This window comes from Lepidochelys olivacea, assembly GCF_965140295.1.
Source record: "Lepidochelys olivacea isolate rLepOli2 genome assembly, chromosome: 3".
Lineage (NCBI taxonomy): Eukaryota > Metazoa > Chordata > Testudines > Cheloniidae > Lepidochelys > Lepidochelys olivacea.
This window is the reverse complement of record NC_140413.1, coordinates 115,716,083-115,742,232: the sequence shown is the minus strand read 5'-3', so window position 1 is coordinate 115,742,232 and position 26,150 is coordinate 115,716,083. Positions and strand designations below refer to the sequence as shown.

At 40.9% G+C, this 26,150-nt stretch overlaps 1 protein-coding gene across 6 annotated transcripts in view; it reads right to left on the bottom strand.

Annotated features, from left to right (window-relative positions):
* The window catches only part of LOC311517377 (coiled-coil domain-containing protein 170-like), a 133,831-nt gene that overhangs the window by 37,473 nt on the left and 70,208 nt on the right, over positions 1-26,150 (bottom strand). For 5 of the 6 annotated variants that reach the window (XM_084622154.1, XM_084622151.1, XM_084622152.1 and 2 more), the window contains exons 4-8: positions 24,353-24,481; positions 21,262-21,518; positions 14,171-14,315; positions 11,897-12,082; positions 6,250-6,567 (exon numbers count right to left, since the gene is read on the bottom strand). In XM_084622154.1, the coding sequence (XP_084478280.1) occupies positions 6,250-6,567; positions 11,897-12,082; positions 14,171-14,315; positions 21,262-21,518; positions 24,353-24,481 (1,035 nt within the window). The remainder of the gene's footprint in view (positions 1-6,249; positions 6,568-11,896; positions 12,083-14,170; positions 14,316-21,261; positions 21,519-24,352; positions 24,482-26,150) is intronic. The other variant, XM_084622156.1, reaches the window with a different exon arrangement.

Here is a 26,150-nt window from a genome sequence, read left to right as displayed (position 1 = left end):
TAACCCTGCTGGAGGAATTTGGGTTGAAACAGCATGGCAACACAGCTTTTAACTTGGTTCAGCAGCTCAAGTACAACCCTGAGCTGCCCTAGAGGCTTCAACTTGAGCAGCTAACCCAGGTAAAAAACCAAGGTGCTGCGTCTTCACTGTTATTTGAACCCAAGTTAGCTAATGTAGGTTAGCTAATCCAAGTTAAAACACATCTTTTCATGTAGTGTGTAATGTAGGCGTGAGGATTTTAAACAATCTAATGTGTCTTTAGAAAACAATTTAATCTAACATGCAACTTCAACAACTATTATGCATTAATTACAATTGTCTAGTTACAACATGATGATACTATAGGGCAGAGTTAAGTTTGCTTAAAGAAAAGTGCATCTCCATACCTTCATGTTTGGATTTCTTACATTCAACTTTCACTCTGAATTTCCTGGGTTTATACCACTTATTTTGGGGACAATTATGCCCCTATAATGGTTTTAACCTAAACATCTCATATGTACTTCCAAAATTAACTTCATTTAAACACAGATTTTCTGTTGGAAAATATACACACACGTACATGTGATACTACAGTTCTTACCTTTAAAACATCTTAAATGATTTTGCCTTCTCTGGTACCTTTGAAAAATCAATATACTGCAATGGAGAAACCATTCTCTTTTGCCATGGTTATCAAAATAAAGCAACTGTTAAGCAACTATACCATACCATAGTGGTAGTTTATTTTGAAAACTACTCTTCCTTAAAAAGAGTCCTCCAATAAGCTTTACCTGCAGCTTTGGACAGTCTAACTGTGGGTCACTTTTTCAGTGTGTAGAGCCATAGTTTTCCATCATGAACCTCAAATACCTCTGTATGTATACCCTTCAGGCCGTTTGGTTCTCCCAATACCCATACTGGCCAAGCCTGCCTCCTTGCAGCAATGTTTACTTTGTACTTGGGCTGTCTCATCCTTAAGATTCTGGTTTTCAATGTCAGAATTAGTTGCTCTTCTAGGTAGCCACAAGTGATTGTCCCAAACTAACAGTATCCAAGGCCCAGTTCAGGTTACTTTGAATTTAAGTTGATATTATTGTCACATCAGAAAATGGAAAGATCATCATAAAATAAAACTTATGTGGAAATAAACTCATTGAATCAAACACTACAAAAAGCAATGCTTAGTGAGAACAAAGCTCAGTGTACAAAGTACTGAAATATTATCTATATAGCACAGCAGAAAAATTTCTTGCTCTCCCTCAACCTACAGCTGTCCATTTCAGCTGTCTAGAAGAAAGCTCACTCACATGTTCAGCAAGGTAGGGGCAGGGGTGGAGGTGGGTGTGTACCTTCATTTTATGGCCTTTTGCTTAGGTCATTAGCATGCACCATTTCCTCACCTTGAACAGTAATTAACTTTTGACTTGTTTTCCAATAAAATTAAATATATTCATTTTCAGATGCCAGCTTATGCTAAACAAACAATGCCACTTTATGTTTCCCAATACATATGAACATTTAAGCAATACTGGGTCTGATTCTGACTTCACTTAAACTGGTATAAAACAGATGTACTGTAATGTCCAAGTCACTTGAGTTATGTGGGTACAAACAAGATCAGAGGCAGACTCAGTATCTTTAAGTACCTACACCTCCACTGTCATACAGAGTTTTTTGTTTAACTTGCTAACAATCCAAACAGAAGGAATGTTTTGGGAAAGTTCCTATCTGGTCAGGGCTGCAAAGTCACACAGCAGAAATAAGATTAATTCAGATAAGAGACACCGGATACATTTTGGTGTCAGACAGACTCATGTAACAATATTAAATGAAAAAACCTTACCCTTAAGGTTCAATTAAAACTGAACTCTCAAATCCTCAAAAGAAATTCCACACATTGATCTTTTAACAACAAGTCAGGGAAGCAAATTCATTATGGTATGTGAACTATCCATGCGGCCATAAAGGGAGAGTGCCTAAATAGAGTATGGAGGAACTTCTACACCAGTGTCCAGTCAGGGATCCGTGAGTTTGTTCTACAGCTTCCTGTGGATCTCTGGTCCACATCTACACAGACAATGCAAACACTGCTCTCTGCATTTTTTGTGCTATGTCGAGCTTCTCGGAGAGGAGCTGACATAGCACACATAGGACCCAGGTCATGGATTTCTGAAGGAAAGTTTTCCTTCTTCTCTATGGAAGCTTTTTCATCAAAGGGATTTAGCCTCACATGAAATAATTTTCTACTGGAAGATTATGTTATCTTTTGTTAGGTTTGAAGTTACTCCCATTTGATGCACAATCTGATTATACAAGCAAGTCAGTAAAAGCAAGCATTTGCACAATAACTGCTCTGTTACAACCATCAGCTGTTCAAACCAGAAAGCACAATACATATTTTACTTGTATGGGTGTGGTTAAATGTATGCTAGCAAGATTAAATATACAGACAAGATTTTTTAATATCAGAGCATAAATTAAGGCTCCTGGATCTAAATAAATGGCCTAATAAGAGGCCTAATTTTTAGAGGTATGAGCACCCAAGAATTCCTATTAAACTCTGGCCTGATTTTCAATGCGAGTGCTCAGCACTTCTGAAGAGCAAGAACTTTTACCTTAAGGTGCTGATTTCTGAACACAGAATCTTAGAAATGTAGGGCTGGAAGGGGCCTCAAGAAGTCATCAAGTCCAGCCCCCTGCGCTGAGGCAGAACTAAGTAAACCTAGACCATCCCTGACAGGGGTTTGTCCAACTTGGTCTTTAAAATCTCCAATCATGGGCATTGAGCCTATTCCAGAGTGTGACGGGACACACCCTCATTCTGGTACAGAGGAGACTAAACAAACTCTTCCTGGCCTCTTTAGCACTAACAAGGCACACTTGCAAGGTTTGTTCAGCCTGGAAGGGGAAGAGCTTAAAAGAAGAAAACTTACAGCAGGAAGGGACAGTGAATAGGAAGAAGGCTGCTCTGTCTTACTGCTGGTAAGAGAGGTGGTCCAGCCAAGGAGGGGACGGCCATAGGATGTACTGCTTACGAAGCTGGCCTGACTGGCAGCAAAGCAGTATGCCCCAGGAGGAGAGGCAAAAGGTAAACCCCACAAAGGGGCAATCGACTCTGACAGACGAGGCCCATAGGGTTAAATCCCAAGAGACTGCCTGAGAGACTGGCCATCTTTTCAGCCAGATCCTCTTCTGTTGCAAGGAGAGGAGAGGAGGATGAGACAATCCTTTGCCCGTGTCTGTTTCCCTCAGAGAGCTCCCCCAACTGCTGCCAACTGGGGGAAGAGAGAGAGAGTAAATGAGAGAGTGGGACCTGGTAGGGGGAGGTGGGATTCAGGGAGCCCCTGCGCCCCACACAGACCTTAGCAACCCTTACAGTTAGAAAGTTTTTCTTAATAACTAACCTAACTCTTCCTTGCTGCAGATTAAGCCCATTACTTCTTGTCCTAGCTTAATGGACATGGAGAACAATTGATCACAATCCTCTTTACAACAGCCCTTCACATGTTGAAGGCTTATCAGGTCCCCCCTCAGTCTTTTCTCACTAATTAAACCATGCCCAATTTTTTAACCCTTCCTCACAGGTCAGCTTTTCTAAATCTTTTTATCATTGCACACATACAAAATGGGAAATGACTGCCTACGAAGGAGGACTGCGGAAAGGGATCTGGGGGTCATAGTGGATCACAAGCTAAATACGAGTCAATGTAACGCTGTTGCAAAAAAAGCAAACATCATTCTGGGATGTCTTAGCAAGAGTATTGTAAGCAACACACAGGAAGTAATTCTTCCTCTCTACTCCGCGCTGATTAGGCCTCAACTGGAGTATTGTGTCCAGTTCTGGGCGCCACATTTCAGGAAAGATGTGGACATACTGCATACTGAAACAGGTCTCAGCCAAGCTAATTCTCATAGCTCCAGTGTGGCACCAGTCTCTGCTGAGAGATGGTTGTGGCACAACGCCCACATCAATGGATTAATAATTTCCATGGAATAGATATATTCCACCTGATCTGTGTATATGCATGTGTTAGAAAATTGAGTGGGATTTCAGTTTTAAATATATAGATGCTTTGTGGCATATGGTGTTACATAGGGCTCAAATAATAAAGGTGCAGATGGAAGAGAAGACAGGATTCTGAAGAAGGCTAGAGCCTCTTCCAAATGATAGATTATGATGCATAAGTAAGAACAAAAAGGTTGCTGTCTCATTCCTTGCACATATTGTGCAGTCCCCAATGTTCTACTAGAATACAGCAAATATTTTCATTAATGATCTGGAGGATGGCGTGGACTGCACCCTCAGCAAGTTTGCAGATGACACTAAACTGGGAGGTGTGGTAGATATGCTGGAGAGCAGGGATAGGATACAGAGGGACCTAAACAAATTAGAGGATTGGGCCAAAAGAAATCTGATGAGGTTCAACAAAGACAAGTGCAGAGTCCTGCACTTAGGATGGAAGAATCCCATGCACTGCTACAGAGTACGGACCGAATGGCTAGGCAGAAGTTCTGCAGAAAAGGACTTAGGGGTTACAGTGGACAAGAAGCTGGATATGAATCAATAGTGCGCTCTTGTTGCCAAGAAGGCTAATGGCATTTTGGGCTGTATAAGTAGAGGCATTGCCAGCAGATCGAGGGATGTGATCATTCCCCTCTATTCAACACTTGTGAGGCCTCATCTGGAGTACTGTGTCCAGTTTTGGGCCCCACACTGCAAGAAGGATGTGAAAAAATTGGAAAGCGTCCAGTGGAGGGCAACAAAAATGATTAGGGGACAGGAGCACATGACTTATGAGGAGAGACTGAGGGAACTGGGATTGTTTAGTCTGCGGAAAAGAAGAATGAGGGGGGATTTGATAGGTGCTTTCAACTACCGGAAAGGGGGTTCCAAAGAGGATGGATCTAGACTGTTCTCAGTGGTAGCAGATGAAAGAACAAGGAGTAATGGTCTCAAGTTGCAGTGGGGGAGGTTTAGGTTGGATATTAGGAAAAATCTTTTCAATAGCAGGGTGGTGAAGCACTGGAATGCATTACCTAGGGAGGTGGTGGAATCTCCCTCCTTTGAGATTTTTAAGGTCAGGCTTGACAAAGCCCTGGCTGGGATGATTTAGTTGGGGATTGGTCCTGCTTCGAGCAGGGGGTTGGACTAGATGACTTCCTGAGGTCCCTTCCAACTCTGATATTCTATGATGGAATTCATTTCCATCAGTTCCTTCTTCCTTTTTTTGAAAAAAGCTAGGAAGTTCTATACAAAACAGCTGCATTAAATGAATATTAAGGCTACAAAGTAAAGCAATCAAATGTTAGGAAATGCCAAAATTAGGGCTGTCTATTATTAGGGCTAGATTTTGTACTGCACCTCTCAGGAGCATCCCTGGAGGAGGAGCTCTAAAGCTACCTTGGTGCCTCCTCAATTCTGCCTGCTCCAGGAGCTGGTGCCGACATTAAGACTGCTCTTACAACAGCCTCCCCATAGCTCCCAATGAAGTGTTTCTTGGTTCAAAACAGCTGTAGTGATGAACATAACAGCCACCCCCTCACCAGGGTGTTGCAAGGGCTGTCAGAGTGGTGTACAGGTGTCACAAGGGGGCTATGATCTGGCCTTCGATCTTTACTTATGTGATCACTTCTTATTTTTTCCCCTCACAGAACCCATGACTTATTCACTGTGCACGATGGACTGATCAGTGAAGGAGGCAGATTTTTTTTCTTCATTGTTTAATGTATGGTCCTGTGCCTCATACACCGCACAACATCAAAACTCAGCTCAGAGAGGAATTTTTCCTTCATTCATGGACTTTCCTATGATGCCACGCACAGGCACATCTGATCACCTAATGTTACTGAATTTACTTTCAGAATAACCCTGTGAGCACTCCATTTTACAGATGGGGGAACTGAGGAACAGAGTGATCAAGTAATTTACCCAAAGTCACACCAAAGTGAGAACCAGTTCAGTGTCTTAAAGACAAGAGCATCCTTTCCCCTCCCTGAGGATGCCTGTCTTACTTCCTGACTACATCAGCTTCATAACAAACTCTACGTCTTCGGTGAATGATCCAAAGTTGCTCTAGGCTCAGGCCTGTCCAATGTGCATACTGAATTAGGCAGAAGTCCTGTGGAAAAAATATTATAGGACCACATTATTTAAGATTCTATCATAAATGCAACACATACATGCAGAGTACGGAATTATAGCTAATATGGAAAAGGAGCCATACAAAAATCAAGCAGACTGAACAGGTACAGAAGCAATCCACTTACTATCTTTTTGCTCTCTTCCCTGTGGCCCAGTTCTCGAATTCTCTCCATGATGGCCTCCTCAGAGGATTTAACTGTTACAGAACTGTTGCTGAGAAGGGTAGCAACTTGCTCTTTAAAAGCACTCAGCAGGCTCTGAGCAGTCCTGGCCTCCTCAATGCTGCTTTTCAGACTCCCATCCATCTCATTGGAACATCTCTTCAGGTGGTGCAGTTCCTGCTTTGAGGCTTCCCAAGCCCTCTGGCTAGCAGCAAGCCTATCTTGGAGGCTTCTGATCTCCTTCTCTAGACTCTGTTTGGCTGTTAAAGCACTGTCCAGATCCTAAAATACAAAAAACATAAAACAAGGCTTAATACAGGTCAAAAATAAGGAATGGGGACTAAATGGCTAATTTTCAGCATGGAGAGGTGACTAGCAGAGAGGTGCAGGAACGAGTAGCATTAGGACCAAAGTTGTTCATTATGGGCCCAATCTTGCAAGTCCTTCACAGACAGAATCCCTGTTGAGGTAAACAGGACTCCCACATGCATTTAGTATCAATTATCTTCAAGGTATAGTGAATGGGGAAGTAAGATTTGAAGATGACACAAAATTACTTAGATCTATAAATACATTGCTAGATTGTGATGACTTTCATTAAGAAAAAACAGTGACTGGGAAACTCAGTGGTGGATGAAATTTAACATAGACAAGTGCTGGTAATGCACACTAGAAGAAATGGTGTAAAAATTTAAAAACTACTTGCATATACTGATGGGGTCTAAATTAGTGACACAGGAAAAGATCAAGGCAACATCTCAGCACACTCCATGAAGACATCTGAATAATAGACCCACAGGGGTTTAAAAAAAAAAAAAGTGACAAATGTACCAGGATTATTTCCACACAAAACAGGGGAGTGCCTAAATGAGAAAAAGTTATAATAGTATATAAGGAAAGTGCAAATATTCAAATGCTGATTGGCTGCCTCATCTCAAAGAAAGCATAGATGAGAGAGGGAGGTGGAGAGATGAAGACTAAATCACATTAGAAGCATGATGGGGAGACTTTCAAAGAAGGAGAAATTTAAAAACTGGGACTATGTAGGGCCACATCATGCCCTGGTGAAAGTAGCAAAATTCCTACTACTATGGGGCCAAAGTTGTCAAAAGGAGGTGAGGAATGTCAATATCAAACTAGCCACCTGTCCCCTTGAGCCTACAGCTGCCCCAGTGTGTGAATATTGCTCAGTCTGGGAAAGGACACAGCACCTGTGATCAAGTTCTGGCCTTGACCACCTTTATCAAAAATGGTTTTCAACAAAATCTAAAGACAGGAGCCATCTTCTTGGATTTGACCGCCGCCTATGACACAATTTGGCACAGAGACCTTTTGTTTAAACTCTCTCAAGTTGCCTGCACTGGGTGTTCGAAGTAATAGAGCTCCCTTTCTCCGACACAGGAAGTGTCAAATCAATGACCTCCCTCCAGGCTCAGTTCTTTCACCAGTACTGTTCAATGTGTACATCAATGACCTGCCAGCTATGCTCTCGCGCAAGTTCATCTATGCCGACATCATCTGCTGTAGCCACCAACCTGTCCTTCTCAGAAATTGACAAGGTCTTGAATGAAGATGTGAAGCTTATGGCAGAGTATTGTAGTCAATGGCACCCACTGCCGAGCTTTTCTAAGACTGTTTCTAGTGTATTCCATTTGAATAATGCAAATGCAAGCCAGGAGTTATACATTTTCCTCAGTGGCCAATGCCTGCAGCATGATCCAAAACCAGTTTGGCAAAATCAGTGTGACACTGGATAGATCATTAACATACCACAACCATTGAGGAAGATGGCAGACAAAGTCAACAGTCAGAACAACTTGCTCAGAAAATTGGCTGGTTCGACCTGGAATGCAAGCGCCCAGAAGCGCAGATCATCAGCCCTTTCCCTCTGCTATTCAACAGCAGATTACTGTGCTCCTGTCTGGTGTCGCTCATTTCACACAAGGTTGATCGATGTAGAGCTTAACAAAGCTATGCATACTGTTAGCAGGATTCTGTTGCCATGACTACTGATACTTAACATAGCACCACCCCATATTTGCCATGAAAAGGTCTCTGTCACGCTGCTGGCTAAGATCCATGTGAATAGCGATCTGCCATTGTACTCAGACCTCTTCAACCACCCACCAGCTCACCTGTCTTCTAGATGCCTGCAATGGGGTCAGCACCCACCTTTCATGAGCACCCACCATAGTCAACAGTTTCTTCTGCAAGTCTTCAGTCATTCAACCCTCCAGCCGAATCTCACATACTGTCTGTAGGTAGACCAGAACAAACCCCCTCTGATATACACAGTCTTTACCTTCTCCCAGGCCTGGCATGGGGCCATACCTCCAGGGCTTCCTCCCTTAAGACACTGTCTTCCTGAAGCCCTCCCTGGGCTGAGTTCTTGCTCAGTCCCCTCAGCCAGCCAGGAGCTCTTTCTTAGCTCCCCAGGTCCCTGGCTACACTAAGATTTCCATGGTCCCGCTGCTCTTTCAGCCAGCCAGGAACACAGTCCTCTCTCTTCCAGCTCCAGGCAGCAACTGACCGACAACTGTCTCTGCTGCTCCTTTTTATATGGCCCTCCTGGCCCCTGATTGGCTGGTCCTGCAGTCCCTCTGATTGGCCGCTTCCCCTGCAGACACTCTAGGCCACTTGAAGGACTTCTCTTCTGTTCCTCTCTGGGACGGGGTGTGGAAGGATTCCGAGGCCTCCAACTGGGGTCCTGTAGGCCTAGTCCAGCCCGTCACAATGCTCTTTATGCTCATTTATGCCACCACAGGACAGGACAGTGGAATCTGCTTGGCGCAATGAGTGGTCAATGATGACAGTCATTAATAACTCTCTCATCAGTTTTGATCTGCCAAGGTGCCTGTGTTCATCTCTGACCTGGTTTCGAACAGGACAGGGCACTGTGCGGCCAATCTCTTTAAATGTGTTTTTTCCAGCGATGCAGTTATGTTAAACTTCAGACTATGTCACATATTGCCGAGTGCCCACTGACTTATTTCGACAACAGGCTACCGGCTCTCCACCTGGCTGATAAGGACACCATTAAATGGCTGGGCATACTGCACATATGCCGATGAGTCTGGACTCTGCAAGTTTAGGGGACATGGCAGGGTAGGTGAGGCAGGACAGCAGCCCTATCTTGCATCCCTATAGAAACATCTTTAGAAATTCCTGAGGAAGTTAATTCTTGAATAGTCCTTCTATGTCCCTTAAAGGGAGGGTACACAGCAGGAATACACAGAAAATGATAGCAAAGGTCCCAAAGGGGCTATGTTGCCATGAGATACTGGAACTTGGCGAATAATGCATAGGGGCTGCTACTCTGTGAATACCCCAAGATCCTGGGAATATTCTCATGCATCTCATTGGATCTCACTGTTGTAGAGCCATGACCCTTGCCTCCTCTTGTGTAAACTCACAGCACTTGCCAAGTAAATTTCCTCTTCTCTGTGATGTTCCAGTCATCAGTTTGAGAAAGAGATAGAGGCAGTAGATATGTCAGGGGTATATAAAATAATGAATGGAAAGTGCTGCATATCCTGTGCTGTGAAATAAGAACAAGAAGCCATTCAATGGAAGAGAAAATATTTTAAAACAGACAAAACCAAAAACATGGTTCTGCTTCATTTAATCAGCCTGTGAAACTCTTTGCCCCAGGATACTAATGAGACAAACAGTTTAATAAGATTTTTAAAAGGATTAGAGATTTATGTGAATAAGAATAAACCCTGCAGTCAAACTAGCTGGGATTACAATGTAGCAAGGAATTTAATCCTTCACACTTCAGGGCACTGTTTGATTAACAACTAAGAATGGGAAGGAATTTTCCTTCCCACAAGGTACAACTTTACACGACCAGGTTGGTACATTTACGGGGTGTCATTTGCCTTCTCCAGAAGCATCAGGTTTCAAATGCTGTGGGAGGCAGGATACCAGACTTAATTGATCAGATTTGTTGCAATGTGATAATCCCTGTGTTAAATACATTTCAGAATAAACAAAGAAACAAAACCATATTAATTAGGTTAAATACTGTCATTACTCGTTACTAAACTGATTTTAGAACTAACTGCCAACCAAATCTTGGCATGGTTCCATTTTATTTCCCTCTTCAACTCTAAAGAGGTCCTCTTAACAGAGAAATTATGCCAATGCCAAGAATCAAATTATGGCTATTATAGCAAAGAATGAAGGGAGGTCTATTCCAATTATATTACTTCATCAGTCTGTAGATTTCCTTTCACAGGTGCAGCACAATAGCAGCTAGTCAACATAAGGTTGAGCAATAACCAGTTATGATCTCAGTTTATTTTTTTTAAATTTGCAAACAAATAAAATTGCTTCAAAAGGCCATGGTACTGAAATGACAAATTGGATAAAATAATTCAAAAGGAACACAATTATTGTGCCTCTTTCTCATTTTAAGTGTCATGGGTTATAGCAAACCATTTTTTTAAAAAAAAACTTTCTTTTTAAGAATCATATTTACAAGTCAGCTGATGCATAAATCTTAAAAAAATAAACAAATGCAAGTTGAAAAGTTTAGTAAAATTCTATGTTAAAATTAAATGCTGAGCAGCTTCATAGATATAGTTTATCAGGTCAATATATGTATTTAACACATTTTTAATTATAATTTTTAGGATGGTCTTGCCAATCATAGCAAATGTTGGAACTGCAGATAAGAAAATGCCAATATCTCAGATATTCTGTGTATTCATAAAACATTGTGCATATTACAAGCTGGATCCAAAGCCCACTGAATTCAATGAAAAACTCCAACTGACTTCAGTGGATTTTGAATCATGGATTGTGGAGTCATGCTGCTAGCCAGGATTTCTCGGTGTGCAAGTCAAATGACTATTTATAAAGTATGAGTTTATTATACCATACAAATAATCTGGTGTCTGACAGACAAGATACTTCACTACCAGTTCTGTAAATGGAATCTTTAGGACAACATTTTGCTAAATACTATTCAATGAATTTCTCTCTATTTCTGAAGAATAAATTTTACAGCAGTTTTTTAAAAAAAATCTGGCTCCAATTGCATCTCCAGCTACTCCTGATTCTCTATGGAAGAATACTTGTAAAACTCCCTCAAGCTTACTTCAAGGAATAAAATATGGATTTCTTAGCATACATTTCAACTCATCTATCAGTCTCCTACCTCAGAGTAAAATCAATAGTTCTGTACCTTCATGCTGACTTACACAATTTCCGCCCACCTACCACTTTGAGAAGGCTATAACCAGGGATACAGTTGTTGAACGAGAGTGAAAACATCACTCTATCGGCATATAGAAAACATCAACACTAAAGCAGAGCTCTCTAACAAAAGCATTTTAATCTCCTAATATTCTTGAGACTTCATGAACTTGAAGGTGATAACAGAAAAAATACTTTTTTAAAAACTAAGCATAAAAAAAAAATCTCCAACCAACACCCTAGCCTGATAAGAGTTTTCCAAACTAACTTTTGTTGGTAATAGCATGTGTTGAAATCTTACCATCATTTACTTTCATTTCACACCATTTCTTCCACTGAAAAATGCATTTTTCATTCCTAGAAATAGATCTCTAAACCACACAGACATGCACACTAGAAAATAATTTACCTTGCTAAGCTTGTCCATGTCTTGGGAGTTGACTATGGCCCTTTTCTGCTCTTTGCTGACTTCTGAAACAAGCCTCATGATGGTTTCTCTGCTAGCTTTTGACTCTATCTCATGAACATTGATAGCCTCTGCAAGAGTGGGAATCTGCCCTTTTAGCATTGTATTTTCTTTATGCATCTGATTGACCTAGACAAACATACAATTCAAATAGTACATATTAGTAAAATTCTTACACTGTTTCCAGTTAACAATTGTCTTCACTCATTTAAATGCATTTTCTGTTCCCCATCATCATAAAAAATGTTGTTTGTAAAACCTTTAGGGTCAGATCTATGACTAAGTTCTGCTATTCATTTCCAATGTTTCCTTATAAACAAAGTAGAAAAAGAAGAGAAACTGGAGCCATAATATGCCATGAGAAAAGTATGCCTTAGCATAGCAAATGTTAATTTAGTTTAGTTATCCCCATACAAATTCTCAGCACTAGATCAAACATTATCATCTGGAGGGCTGTTGTCATTTCTGCATGTCCACAATGGTGATAAGGCAGGGCAGAAAATAAAAATAGATTATACAACTATCTTCATGTGGGAAGCAGGCAGCTTTTCCATAAGATTTATGGCTAGCAAGCCTTTGGAATGGGAAACCAGCACAGGACATTGAGAAGTGATTTTACATTTGAAATATTCTGAGTCATAGGGAGCCATGTGATTTGGCAACAGACTCCTCTTGACCTTATGAGAGGGAAAGGCTATCTCCTAAAAAAAGAATTTGGGGAGCTCTTTTGAGCAGCAGCCAGAATTCAGGGGAAGACAAGCCCCAAGCATGATCTTGATCTGTTGAGGTAATGCTGCAGCAACTCCAAGGAGTGTAAAGCTCCACAAGTCTAGAACCCAAGCCTGCAAAACTACCAGGTTACAGTAGCAGCTATAACCAACTTGAACTCCATTTCCCATGACCCACTGTGGACACAGACCATGGGAAGTTCCACCTCAAGAGTCTGACAGACAGCAGCCCCATAGCTCCTGATTGGCTCACTGCCTTATATAAGCCCAAGGAGCATTCCAGGAAGCATCCAGGCAACTGGCTCCTCTGCAGCTGACATGACCTTTCCTGCTTGATCTGAACTTCGCCACCTGACTTGAACCTCAAAACCTGACTTAAGACTCTGACCCTTGCTATGGACACTGGCCTGGACCAGACTACAAACTCCTCTGCTACTCCCAGCCTCGGGTTTGCCACTGCTCTGTCCCTTGGCCCTGACTACCCTTGTTGGGATCCTACAAATCTGGGATGAGGAATATCTCATGATGCTTCAAAAAGAGCAGAAAAATACAGGATTATATGTCCCCTTGAATCCTACTTGAATGATGACTAAAGGTGAAGGTGCTCCTATTCTGTCTTTAACTCTAGTCATTGCTGAGAGAAAAGAGACATAGATAAGGGAGGGGAGGGGGGAAATCCAGAACAAATACTCTGTTCTAATAAACACTGTTTTCAGTGTGCTCCTTAGAAGAGAAGTAGAGGTGAAAGACTAGCCAGAGAGTGTAAAAGATGTATTAAAGGTGGGTAGGGGGTGCCGTTGATTTCATTTTCCTGAATGGGAGCTCAGCTTTCAACATTTGGGAAATCGTGGAGGAGAAAGGTATTAAAGATTTTGTGTAGCATTCTCTCAGAACTGTGCGTAATGAATGAATAAGATTCAATTGAACCTTGTAGTTATTGTATGTGTTTTGGTACAGGTTCAGTATTATGGTTGTTTTAGTGTGTGTCACTGAGAATGTTTCTGTTTAATGGCATGACTGCATTAAATGAGTGTTAAGAGTGGTGCCAGAACGGTCATATTGGAATTTTATCGTTTTTAATATTTTTAGACAAGCATTCAATTGTATGTATTTTCTTGAGTTGTAGTTTGCAATCATAATTGTAAGTTATAGGAACATACGTAAGGCCTCTCTGAGTTCAATGAGAGCTGTGGGAAATCAGCACCTCTGAAAATCAGGCCTATATTTATGAACACTATTTTACATGGCAATATGCTTGGTATATCCTTATTTGACAACAAAATTCTGATCTTTAACATTTAAGTTGTTTAAACAGGTATTCTCTTTTTCTATTATAAAAGAAAATTGCTGTATTAAATTTTCTACATCAAACCAAATATTTCAAAGACAGTGCACCCTTCTATATTAATATCCATTAGAGCAATACAATGCAGTTAAATATTTAACAAGTCTCTTCAGTATGTAGGAAAAAATAACTGCACATAAACACCTTTGAAATTAAATGTTTGTGTGGTTCCTCTTTTCCTCTGATGTTGACATCCAGGAATCCAGAAAGCTGTGCTAAGAATTCACCATGCTTCCAGCTGATCTTAGAAGCTTGATTCTTGCTTTCTTCACATTCATTCAAATATTTGCTAATCAGCCAAAACAAACACACATCAGGAGGAATATTTAGAAACAGTATTTTTTCAAGCAAAAGGCAAAATTATCCCAAGCTCCTTGCTTGGGCATACCTATTCTAGCACAACCTTCACCCAAGTTAAATGTGGTTTAATGCATATACTATGGGCCACCAGGGGCAGGGAGTGTTGTTAGATGGAGTACATTCTGCCCCTAAGAAAGCAAGCGCCTCACAGCCTTATCAAATGATGCCCCTCTGATGACTGGCTCTGAAGATCTCTCTCTTCAGTCCACGCAAGGAAGATGAAACTATGATGTGGTTTGTTTGGTAGTTGTCCTATTGAGGAGTAAAGCACAGGCTGGAAAGGAAGGAAACTCCAGAAGCACCCCCCAATATACACCCTTGGAAAAATACCATATATTAAAATCATGTTCGGTATTTTAATAAATAGCATACATTTTGAAATTGAAATTAATAAAACAATTACTATATTTTTAAACACACCGGATGAACTACTGGTTCCACATCACCAATTGTGCATATTTAAGAGGACACTTAACTCTTTGGTTGATTTTTTTTTTTTTTTTAATTTTTGATGGACAACCTTTACTCAAAGCCCCAAGAGAACAGAAAATTCACATAAAGCCAGAGACTTTCGCCTTGAATTCTGCACAGAAGGGGAAGTTACTTTTCAGGTACAGAAACTGGACTTCTTCAAGACGTGTGGTCCATAAACACATTCCATTGATGGTGCACATATAACTCATGAACCTGAGAGTGGAGTCTTTTGGGTCAGCAGTACTTGTACAACACGCATGTACCCTGCAGCCTTCATGCTCCTGAGCCCTCATGCACCAGCTACCATTTGGTTCCTTCTCACTGCAGAACCCCCAAATAGGGACTTCACGGTAGAGGGGATGGAACGGTGGGAATGTGCATATGGACAACGCATCTCAAAGAACTTCCCATTCTCCTTCAGGTGATTGTCCATATCCATATACCACTGCTGGTAACTCCCAAGCAGTGACTGTGTTAAGGAGGTGGGAACTAAGTGTAATTATTTAAACAGAGTGAAGAACTGCTTTACTCTTTGGGCCTGGAGGCCTCAGTCAGGATGTAGTGTCTTGGGAATATGCACGTTGATGCCCAAGTGGCTGCTTTACAAATGCAGTAGAACTAGGGTGACCAGATATCCTGATTTTATAGGGACAGTCCCAATATTCTGAACTTTGTCTTATATAGGTGCCTATTACCCCCCACCCCGTCCCAATTTTTCACACTTACTATCTGGTCACCCTAAGTAGAACCTCAGAGTTACAAACATCTCGGGAATGGAGGTTGTTCATAACTCTGAAAAACACATTATGGTTGTTCTTTCGAGTTTACAGCTGAACATTGACTTAATACAGCTTTGACACTTTACTATGCAGAAGAAAAACGCTACCTTTAACCATCTTAATTCAAATGAAAACAAGAACAGAAACAGGTTCCTTACCTTGTCAAGTTTTTTTTTTAAAACCCCCCTCCCCTTTTTTTAAGTAGTTTACATTTAACACAGCACTGTACTGTATTTGCTTTTTTAATTTGTGGCGGCTGCTGCTGCTGCCTGCATACTTCCGGTTCCAAATGAGGGGTGTGGTTGACTAGTCAGTCCATAACTCTGATGCTCATAACACTGAGGTTCTACTGTGTTTGATAACGGTAGACTTCACAGTGAGGCTGCTGCTACGACTTGCACTCTAAGGGAGTGACCCCTGATATCTGGTGGATCTACCATGGCCACTTCGTGGCATGTTTGAATACCATCAGAAATTCAGTTTTATAGTATCTGGGATGAACTTGCAGAACCTTTTGACATCTCTGTGTTGGAGATTAACATGAAGTCTTAGTGATTTTCTAAGTACTTCTGTTCTGTTTAAATAGTAGGCCAGCTCTCTCCTGACATGTAGAACAGGGTTTTTCAACCCATGGGTTGTGACCCAAAACTAGGGTGCCAGAATGTGGCACAGGTTCACAGAGGAAACCTGGAGAGGAGAGTGTCAGGTCCTGCCCCCAGGGGGATGGAAAGCCATGGACGGGGGGGTTGCAAAGCCCACCCTGCATTCACACTGCTGTGGTCCTGCGAGGCTGGCTGAGCTCAACTCCCTGCTCCAGGAGTTGCTACCTGGTGCACAGCGTTGGCCCAGCTGCTCCTCCAGGCCAAATATGAGTGAGTGGTGCTGCGACCTTCTGCACAAAGTCACTACATCACTCTCCCAAATTTGGCCCAGCAAGCCCACAAGCTAAATCCTCAAAGGTCACACTGCCTGGAGTGAGGAGCCAAGCTCGCCCAGTCCCATGGGATAGGAGCCACACGAGTTGCCATTATGGAATGGAGGGTGTAATTATTTAGTATTTACTGCATTAATATGTATATTGTATTTCTTACCCACAATATATTTAGTAAGCCAGTTTTGTTTTGTTTTTTGCACTAAAGCTATTTACTGGTCACAACAAGCCATCAAAGTTTACAAATGGGGACTGAACCCAAAAAGGCTAAGAACCACTGGTCTAGAGTGTGCAACATCACCCCAGATTTAAATGCATGAGGTTTTGGGAAAAATACCAGTAAGTGTATTTTTTGGTTCTAGTGGAAGTCTGTCAATACTCTAGAAAGAAATTTAAGGTGTATGCTCCACCTTGTCTGGGTGGAGCACTATATAGGGTGGGTCAGCCATCAGTACCTGAATTTCCTGTACTGATCTGGCAGAAGTTATAGTGATTAAAAATGTAATTTGCATAGAAAGGTGTAGAAGGGAAGAAGAGGCCATAGGTCTGAAGAGTAAATCCCTGAAGGCTGAGACTATCACTTTTAAGTTCCATGAGGATCCAGGTTCCTTGATTGGTGGGAATACCTTAATTAGGGCCTTCAGGAACCTAATTACTAACAGTATGGTCCTCCACTGGTGGAAGATGAGCTGAGATGGCCAGTAGGTGATGGCTGACTGAACTGAGGGACAGGTTCTTACATTTTAGTTTGGGTAAATAGTTGAGGATTGGTGGAATCAAGGAATGATGTGGTACCACAGATTTTTGGTGGCACCAGTGAAAAGCACCATCCATTTTGGCAGGTAGGTTTTTCTTGTTGATTCTTTTCTGCTGCTTATTAGAACTTCTCTAACTAGAGTGGAGCAGGCCTGCTCTATTGACAACAGCCACGCTTGCTGTGAGCTGCGAGGATGAAAGATTCAAGTGTTGGGTCTATCACTTGTTCTGAGACAGCAGGTCTGGGAGCAGAAGAAAGGCTCAGTAGGTCTGTGAACTAGAATTGTCAGGGCAACACTGGAGCTAAGAGAATTAGCTTGGCTGAGACCTGTTTCAGTTTGCAAAATACTCTGGCAATAAGAGGGGCCAGGGGAAAGTATATATCAGGTCTCCTGTTCCCAGTAACACAAAGGCATCTGCGATGGATTCCAGTCTCATTCTACCCCTTGAGCAGAATCTCAGGCACTTGTTCTATTGAGTGGCAAACACGTCCATTTTGGGATTGCCCCAGTCCATGAAGATGTCCACCAGAATCTCCCATTCACCATCTGGGAGGAAGTATCTGATGAGATTGTCCACAAGCATGTTCTGCAGTCCAAGTAAATGTACTTCACCAGCAATAACTGTATATTTGATGCACCAGTTCCAGAGCGTGATGGCTTCCTGGGAGAGCAGGGAAGGCCTGTCTCTACCTTGTTGATATAAAACATGGTGGTCATGTTGTTGGTCCTGATTTATTTGTACTGCCCTTCTATTAGGTGGAGAAAGGACTCACAGAGCTCCTGTATGGTTTTGAGTTTTAGGAGATTGATGTACATTCTCTTGTCCCTTGGGGACCATAAACCCTGTGTCTTTAATGCGTCCATGTGGGCACCCTATTGTAACAAGGATGTGTCTGTGACTATGGTCTTCAATGGCAGGATTATCCAGAAGGAGACCCCTCTGCACGCACTCTTTTTTTTTTCCCCCACCATTTCAGTGAAGACAGGACCATGGGTGAGTTAATGAGATGCATCCAGGCAATGTTTGGAGAGTGTGTAAAACAGCTTCTACTAATCCTGCAAGTAGTGGAGGTGAAGCCTGGCATGCAGAGTCACAAAGGTGCAAGAGGCCATCTGATCTAGAAGGACAAGGCACAACCTTCCCTTGGTACATGGATTTCCCTCCAACTGAGAGTTAGAATGGACAGGTTCTCAAATCTGTCTTGAGGCATGTAGGCCCTGGATGTGGAGGAATCTAAGATCAGACCAATGACTTCAATCCTCTGATCTGGGATTACTGTCTATTTCCATTTATTGAGTTTCAGGCCTGATCTCTGAAAGAGGTTGAGTGCATTTTGGATGGCTTAAGAGACCTGTTGAGGAGCGCTCCCCCATATAAGCCAATCATCCAGTTAAGGTTATTTATTGATGTTGCATCTTCTCAAGTAAGCTGCCACTACTGAGAGCACCTCGCTAAATCTCTTCAATGCTGTGGAGAGTTCAAAAGGCAGGATTCAATATTGATAGTGGTCCTGGCCAACCGTAAATCTTAGGTACTTCTTGTAGGCAAAATGATGGAGATGTGGAAGTACGCATCCTGTAGCACAAGAGATCTGAACTAGTCTCCGGACTCTAGATTTGGGATTATCAATGTGAGGGGTACCATCCTGAACTTTCAACTTGTGAATGAATGTGAGGTTCCGCAAGTCCAGAATGGGTTGCCAGCCTCCCTTTTTCTTCAGGATAGGAAAATAGCTGCTCTAAAAACCCTTTCCCCTGTACTGAGGCAGGACCTCTTCCACCACAATGAGAGAAAGGAGCACAAGGACCTCTTGATATAATAGATCCTTGTGAGAAGAATCCTGGGAAAGGGGGGTTGAGTGTAGGCACTGCTGAAAACCAGATGGAGTATCCATGTGTTATTGCATCTATGGCTCGTTGGTGAAATAGCCAAGGGAACCTCATGGGAAGGAATGTCATCACATCTTCAACGTTAACTATTTCAGAGACTTCTCTAAAAACACATGGCCAAAATGACTGGTTACGTGACATACCATCAAATTTATCCTGTCTTGTTCACCAATTTTTCCCCCCAATAGAACAGTGAGTTAGCCCCATGTACTGCATGTGTGTACAGTATGTTCTCTAGGACTACTGTCTCAGATGAAGACACACCAACCAGGAATTATCTTGAAAGTATAAATTTCTTTAAGTTACAGCAACAGCACATAGCATTAACCTACTTTTTTTTTTTAAGTACATTTGATCACGTGGATTTCTGCAGAAATACTTGCACCTCTGATGTGTCTGAAGCCACAAGACTTGCCCAGCAAAACTAACCTGTGTGTGTATTCTGATCTAACAGTGAATACACTTTTGTTTGGCATGCACACGGTCCTGAAGATTGTTAAATTGATAAAGTCAGCACAGGACATTGCATCTTTTACAATGTAAAGTTGTATATGGCAAAAGCCATCGCCCAATGAACAGTAGGAGGGAAAAAAATCAATGGATTGAAATATCTAACAAAAGGCACATCAGACCTGCATATGCTGGTAGATACTGTATTTAAGCTTTCTTCCTAACCTAACAGCTATCACCAGTAATGGTTCTCTTCCTCTTTCTTGGCATAACTATACCTACAAACATACCACAGTATCTGAGCACCTTGATATTGCATTATCCAGAGTGGCACATGCAATACAGAAAAATACAAAAGGTTATATTAATGTGACATTACTAGTTACAAATATGAAAGCCCAAATACATGGAAAGGAAAAATTTAAAAATGTTCATAGTAAGTTGAGCCACGTTGTACAAATTGCATATTTTCTAGTATATTCTTAACATAAAAAGTAATATATTCATGTATGTATTTAAAAACAAATACACAAATTGAAATTACAATGCATGTATAGCATAACTGAATTTTCCATATTATGAAAACCTTACTTTTCTGGTTTCATGACTATTGAGCATTTAAATATGTAATCTCAATCTTAAGCACAAATTTTTGTATTTTCACTTCCCTGCTTTTTCTTTCAGGGAAAATCAAAGCTATTAAGCTGGAAGAGCTCACAAACTCCACTGGGCAAGCTAACGGATCTTCTTAACCCTTAGAAATTCAGACTGGGGAGATTACAGACTCAATAACCACTGGCGAAATTTACAGAAAAGTCCTACAGATTTGCAGCTGCAAGTGACTAAATGCTTCACTCGAGTAAACAATCCCTCCTGCAGAGTTTATTTATAACCTCTGTAAAAACATATTGTTTTTCTGACAGGTGCTCCTGGCTGGCATCAGACAAGTCTTTGGTTCCAACAATCACAGACCCAGTTACAGTCAATAGGTGCATCAAGCATTCTTTCAGACTCAATGGAATAAATAATTTAGCCTCTTTATTTAAAACAAACAGCTATAAAAAATGGAGGATGGCCCAGACTACAGGGCAGGGCAGGGATTTCCCTGATTGAAAACACAGGGGCGAAGAGATTGGTTTTTCAGCCTGTGTGTGGTAGAAGCAGAGAAAGCCTGTAGAAAGCATGGTGAATGTGACCCTAAGAGGAAGCAGAAAAAGACATTGTCAGGCACAGAGCTCGCTGGAGTGGTACACTTGGGGGTATCTGAGCTAAGAAATTGTGTGTGCCTGCTATTTGTTTCTACTATGTTCAGGGAAACTGGGCTTTGTGTACATTATTTGTAAGTAAACAAAATTACACCAAAAAATATACCTGACTCATATCAAGTTCTCTTCCTAAAGGGCACAACTCTGCAAGGCCCTGAATATTGGCTAACTGCCCAGGCCAAAGGGGCAATACTATACAGCTCAATACAAAGCTGTAAATCTGTTTCTGAACTGAAATTTTCCTACAAAGGTAGTTTTTTATGTTGGCAACTATAGTATAGTGACATCTCAACCCAAAATTATGCCACAGCTTGATTGAATCTCTTACTTCAGTTTGGCTTCTTGGTCATGGATCTTCTCCTTCAGCTCCCAATTCTCCTGGAGCAAAACCTGTGCTGTTAGGTCTGTCTGTTTTTTGGAAGCGACAAGCACACCTGATTCCTCCTCCATCTCCTGAACTCGATTTTGCAAAGAGAGGAGTAGAGAGGATTGTCTAGCATTGTTTTCCTTGTAGCTTTCCACTTCAGCCTTCAGCTCTTGCAATGAGACTTCTTTAGAGACCATTTTGGATCTGAGATCTAGAAGCTATAGAGAGAGGAGAGGAAGAGAGAAAAAACAAATAACTGTAAGAAGAATTCAATATAGACTACGTATTTGAACTGTCAAATTATTATTTAATTTATTATTAAATTGTTTATTTTTTTAAAATCTGGCAGGAAATACCTTTTGGAATCAAAGTATCTTATTCTTCTACTCTATTACCAATGGATTCAGTGAAAAAAAACAAGTGACAATAGCTACCATTTTTTCAGTACTCACAGAAAGCAGTAAGTAAACTTCAGTATGAAGTAAACAAAAATAGCCACATTGCTTTCAGTGCCATTCGAAACAACAGCAAAAATATGCATTAGCCGAATAAAATGGGCAAAGTTAGTAAGAAGAAAAATGTTATTTTTAAATATCTATAAAGGTATTTAAAAAAACAGAGCGGAAACAAAAACAACCACTTTTTTAAATTAATTTAAATGGAGTTTTATATTAGGTTGAAACAACATTAAGGTTGTAAAAATCACACATACAAAAGTTAGGAAATGCCAGAATTAGGGTTTCTTGTGAAACCTTAATGATACAGTCTTTAATTATATGATCACATACTATTTTTTCACAAGACCTCTGCCTCCCTGCTCTCACTTCTGGTGTCTGGTGTCACAGTGGCCTCTCGCTAATGGAAAGAGTAATTGCAAGAAAAGTCTTGCTCAGTCCTGACCTGGAGCGTACTCAGTAAGCTCTATGGCAGGGGTAATCAACAGGCGGACCGCAGGCCAAATCCGGACTGCCATATGCTTTTGAACAGACCCCAACATCTTTTTATTTACTTATTATCATACTTTTTAAAAAAAATTATTTCCTCCAGAGTCTGGACCTTGACAAAAATAATTGACTACCCCTGCTCTGTGGGAATGAAGCTTGCTCACTGTGGCTGGTACAGAGCTCTAAAGAGCTGCAGAATGTTCAGTGAAGATAGAATGGTTGGAGAATTTTGCTAACAAACCTCTACAGAGCATGTGCAAACAGTGATTTTCAGAGGCTTATAATTCAGTCAAGTAGATTAGGTAGATTTCCATAGGAACAGCAAAAGGCACCTCCCCTGGTGGCATCCCTTGCCTAATTTCAAGTCCCTGTTCCAAAATATGAAAGTGCTAGAGCTTCTCAACAAACAGTTCTAACTTATTTTTTTTAAAACACTGGCAAAATAATGTATTTTCCCTAGCCTCATTCTCACAAACAGTTGATCCATTTTTGCTGAAAATTTCCCAGAAACATTCAGCCTGAGGCAGACCTGGCATGTAAAATTTCAGCCTAAATGGTCAAAGTTATAAACAACTAAAAACAGGGATTTACAATAGAAAGTTCTAAGCAACACTTAGGTGTTGCTTCCAGCTCCATTATAATGAAAAATATGTAATATGTGGCAGTTAGCTCTTACCACATGAAAACTAAAACTAAGGTAAACAAGGTATATGAGTGCTCTTTTAATGCAAGAAGGATGCACTTGTGATTAAGGCACTTGACTGGAACTCAGGAGATCAGAGTTTAATTCCTAGCTCTGCCAAAGATATCCTGTGTGACCACAGGCAAGCTACCTAATCTCTCTGTACTTTAATTCCCCATGTAGAAATGGAACAACACTTCCTTTTTCTCTCTTGTCAATTTAGACTGTATGTCATTCAGTGTCTCTTATTATGACTCTGTACAGCACCAAGCACTAGGGGCCTCTGAATTCAGTTGGGACATGTAGATGTTACAAACAACAACATGAATTTAACAAGAATTTGAGTATTTTCGATGAAAGTGATGGTGGCTTTCTTTACTCCCTTTCTGCCTTTTCCAAAAACAGCAGTGAAAAAAATTCTATAAAGTGGTCTGTCATCACGACAGTAAGTAAGTATTTACTCCCTTCATTTAAGAGTTGGAGTCAAGTAAAGGATCAACAAGAATCTCATCTTCTTTAATTCTTTCTGATGAAATGTAAAGCCAAGCTACTGACCACATACATTAATTAAAGATCAGTAGGCACTTTTTGTTAACTGGCCAAAGTCCAGCTCAGATAATTACATTCTACTGATCTACATTCACCCCTGTTTCACTTGGATATAGAATTTATAATTTATTGTTCTAAACCATTGCTTATCATTGCTGTGAACTGTTTAAAAGTTGTTTGATTTTACAACAAATTTAGCTATATTTCATTCATGGGCATAGTGAATTTTGATTTTGATGCATCATACAGGTGGATCCTAAGCATTTTACACAGAGAGAAGGGGAGAAAGAGAACATGCTCTTGAAACATTTATTAAATGCTTTAGATGCCACCTGGATGAAGAGTGCTATCAGTATAGGATGCTATCATTCAATTCTATCGGCACAGAAAAACCACCTGTACTGCATGACTGGATCAACTAAGTGTTATTCAGTAATGGAAATAAAAAATGAGCATGTTAACAAGTGGGAAAATATGGGAGTCCTGGAATCAACAAATGTTATAATCACTGAGATAACCACAGTGTTAAAATATTAACTTTGGTTAGAATTGTGAAATACTGTATTTTACGTCCAAACAAACACAATATGAAAATCATCCTGATGCCAACTTCAATTAACGAGCAAGATAATGGTGCAAAGACTGGCAACTGATATAAGCAGGAAAAAAAACTCATGGCAAATCAGAACAAATGTAATCTGAAAACAAAAACAAAATCCCACAATTAATAAAACAAAGATACATTTTACATTCCCCATAAGGAGATTTATTGGATCTACTGTCTCTGCAATGTGTGCACAGCTCATATTAACAGGAAAAGAACATTTAGGGGGTTCTTTTGGGGGGAAGGGAGGAAGGGTGATTCTTTAAGACTTACCTCTGACTGGGCACATTCATACTTTACCAGAAGTGCTGCAAGTTCACTACGGGCAGTTTCAGCCACAGCCCAATGATTTGTCTGTTCTCGAGTGACAGGTATATCCAAAAGAATGTGATCATAAGCTCCCTGGGAAGACATCACAGTCAAGGCAAAATAAGAACCATCAGACACCATGTTTCTGAACAACGTTTCTTCAGATTTGTCCTGTCATTCAGTAGCTCAAAGAAAACACACTAAAAATGCTGTGCACTAACATTGGGTATGCCATACCCACCAAAGGTGTAAACAGACATAATTGTACTCAAATCAGTGGAGTCCCTCTACTCACACTGGTGGTGAATTTGGCCCTCGGTGTGTTAAATTGTTAAAATTCTAGAGTACAGCAGCAAAGTTACTTATGTAGTTATTAAACATTAAAGACAAAGAAAGCTTTACAGACTGTCCTTGGCCAGAGGTTGTGTGTCCCTACTATTTCAGTATTTAAATTCTGTTCCTGCACTGCACACTGATTTACAGTTTTGCAGAAAATAAAATATCAATATGGGGTGGGGGGGAGTAGTATGAGGGATTAAAAAGCATCAAAACACAATACCTAGTCATGTAACTATTCACCTCCCCCCAGCCTTCTTTTGGCTGCTGTTCCTCTTGGCTTTTAGACTTTTCCCATTCCGCGGCAGACCAGATCTCACATTTTGACAATGTATACACGCGTTCAGCTTTTGGATGCTCTGAATCCTGAGTTTTGTTTTCATTCTCTGAGTCCAAGAGCACCTTGCAGCATGTATCAAAGGAATCGCAATTAGCTTAAGTAAAACAAGTCCATTTAATTTAGAAAAGAGAGAAATCAAAGCCATGCCTTCCAATTTATGTCTAATCCAGGGTCTGGGCAACAGCCCCATTAGATAGGACATATTTTGTAGTTATTGTAGATTGAAACAATATTAAATCTGACATTCTTAGAGCAGAACTGTGTTTAGTACATGCAGGGAATGCAAAGGAGTAGGGAGAGGGCATACAAAAAACCCCTCTCTCTACCTCCACCAACTCCCATGCAAAAATGAAACACAACTGTGGTCCTTGCACTACTACAAAAGAAAGACAGACTCCCATCCAGCAATGCTGTTACAGCTAGACACCCCAGAAGGGGCAGAGATAGGACACAATCCACACTGCACACTGGCCTGCAGAGCTGGTCTCACTCTGGAAAGGGCACACTCCCTCCTCTTCAAGGGTGTCTCAGGGCTTGTCTACCCACAGAGTCATTCCTGATTAACTCAACATGTGGACACTTTTATTCCAGAATAAGAATGTCCATGCATATTGTTCTTCAAGAATAGTTATTCCAGAATAACTATGTCTGAAGAACTCCACCTGCAGACAAGTCCTCATGTCTATACCTCTAGGAGCTCCCATTGAGGCAGTGCACCACACCAAACCCATTGCATGCCAAACTGCACCCTTGAATTTTGTGTCCATATGTCTCTCTCCTAACTTGAAAGAGTGATGAGTAAATGAAAAAGGGAGTTCACAATAGAAGCACATAGGCAACCTTATAGCTGGCACTGGCAATTCAGCTATAATAGAGAAAACACATGCAGTGGTGTATTTTCTGAGCCTGAGTTTAGGATTATGCACATCAGTCACAAGTGGTGAAGATATTAAATTTATGCAGGACATCCTAAGCAACTGTTTTGAGATATTTAAATTTTCTTTTGATATGATTTTTGTATCCCTCTGCTTGTAAAGTCAGACTCACTTATCATTTAAATCCAAATGTACAAGCCCAAGAGGGAAA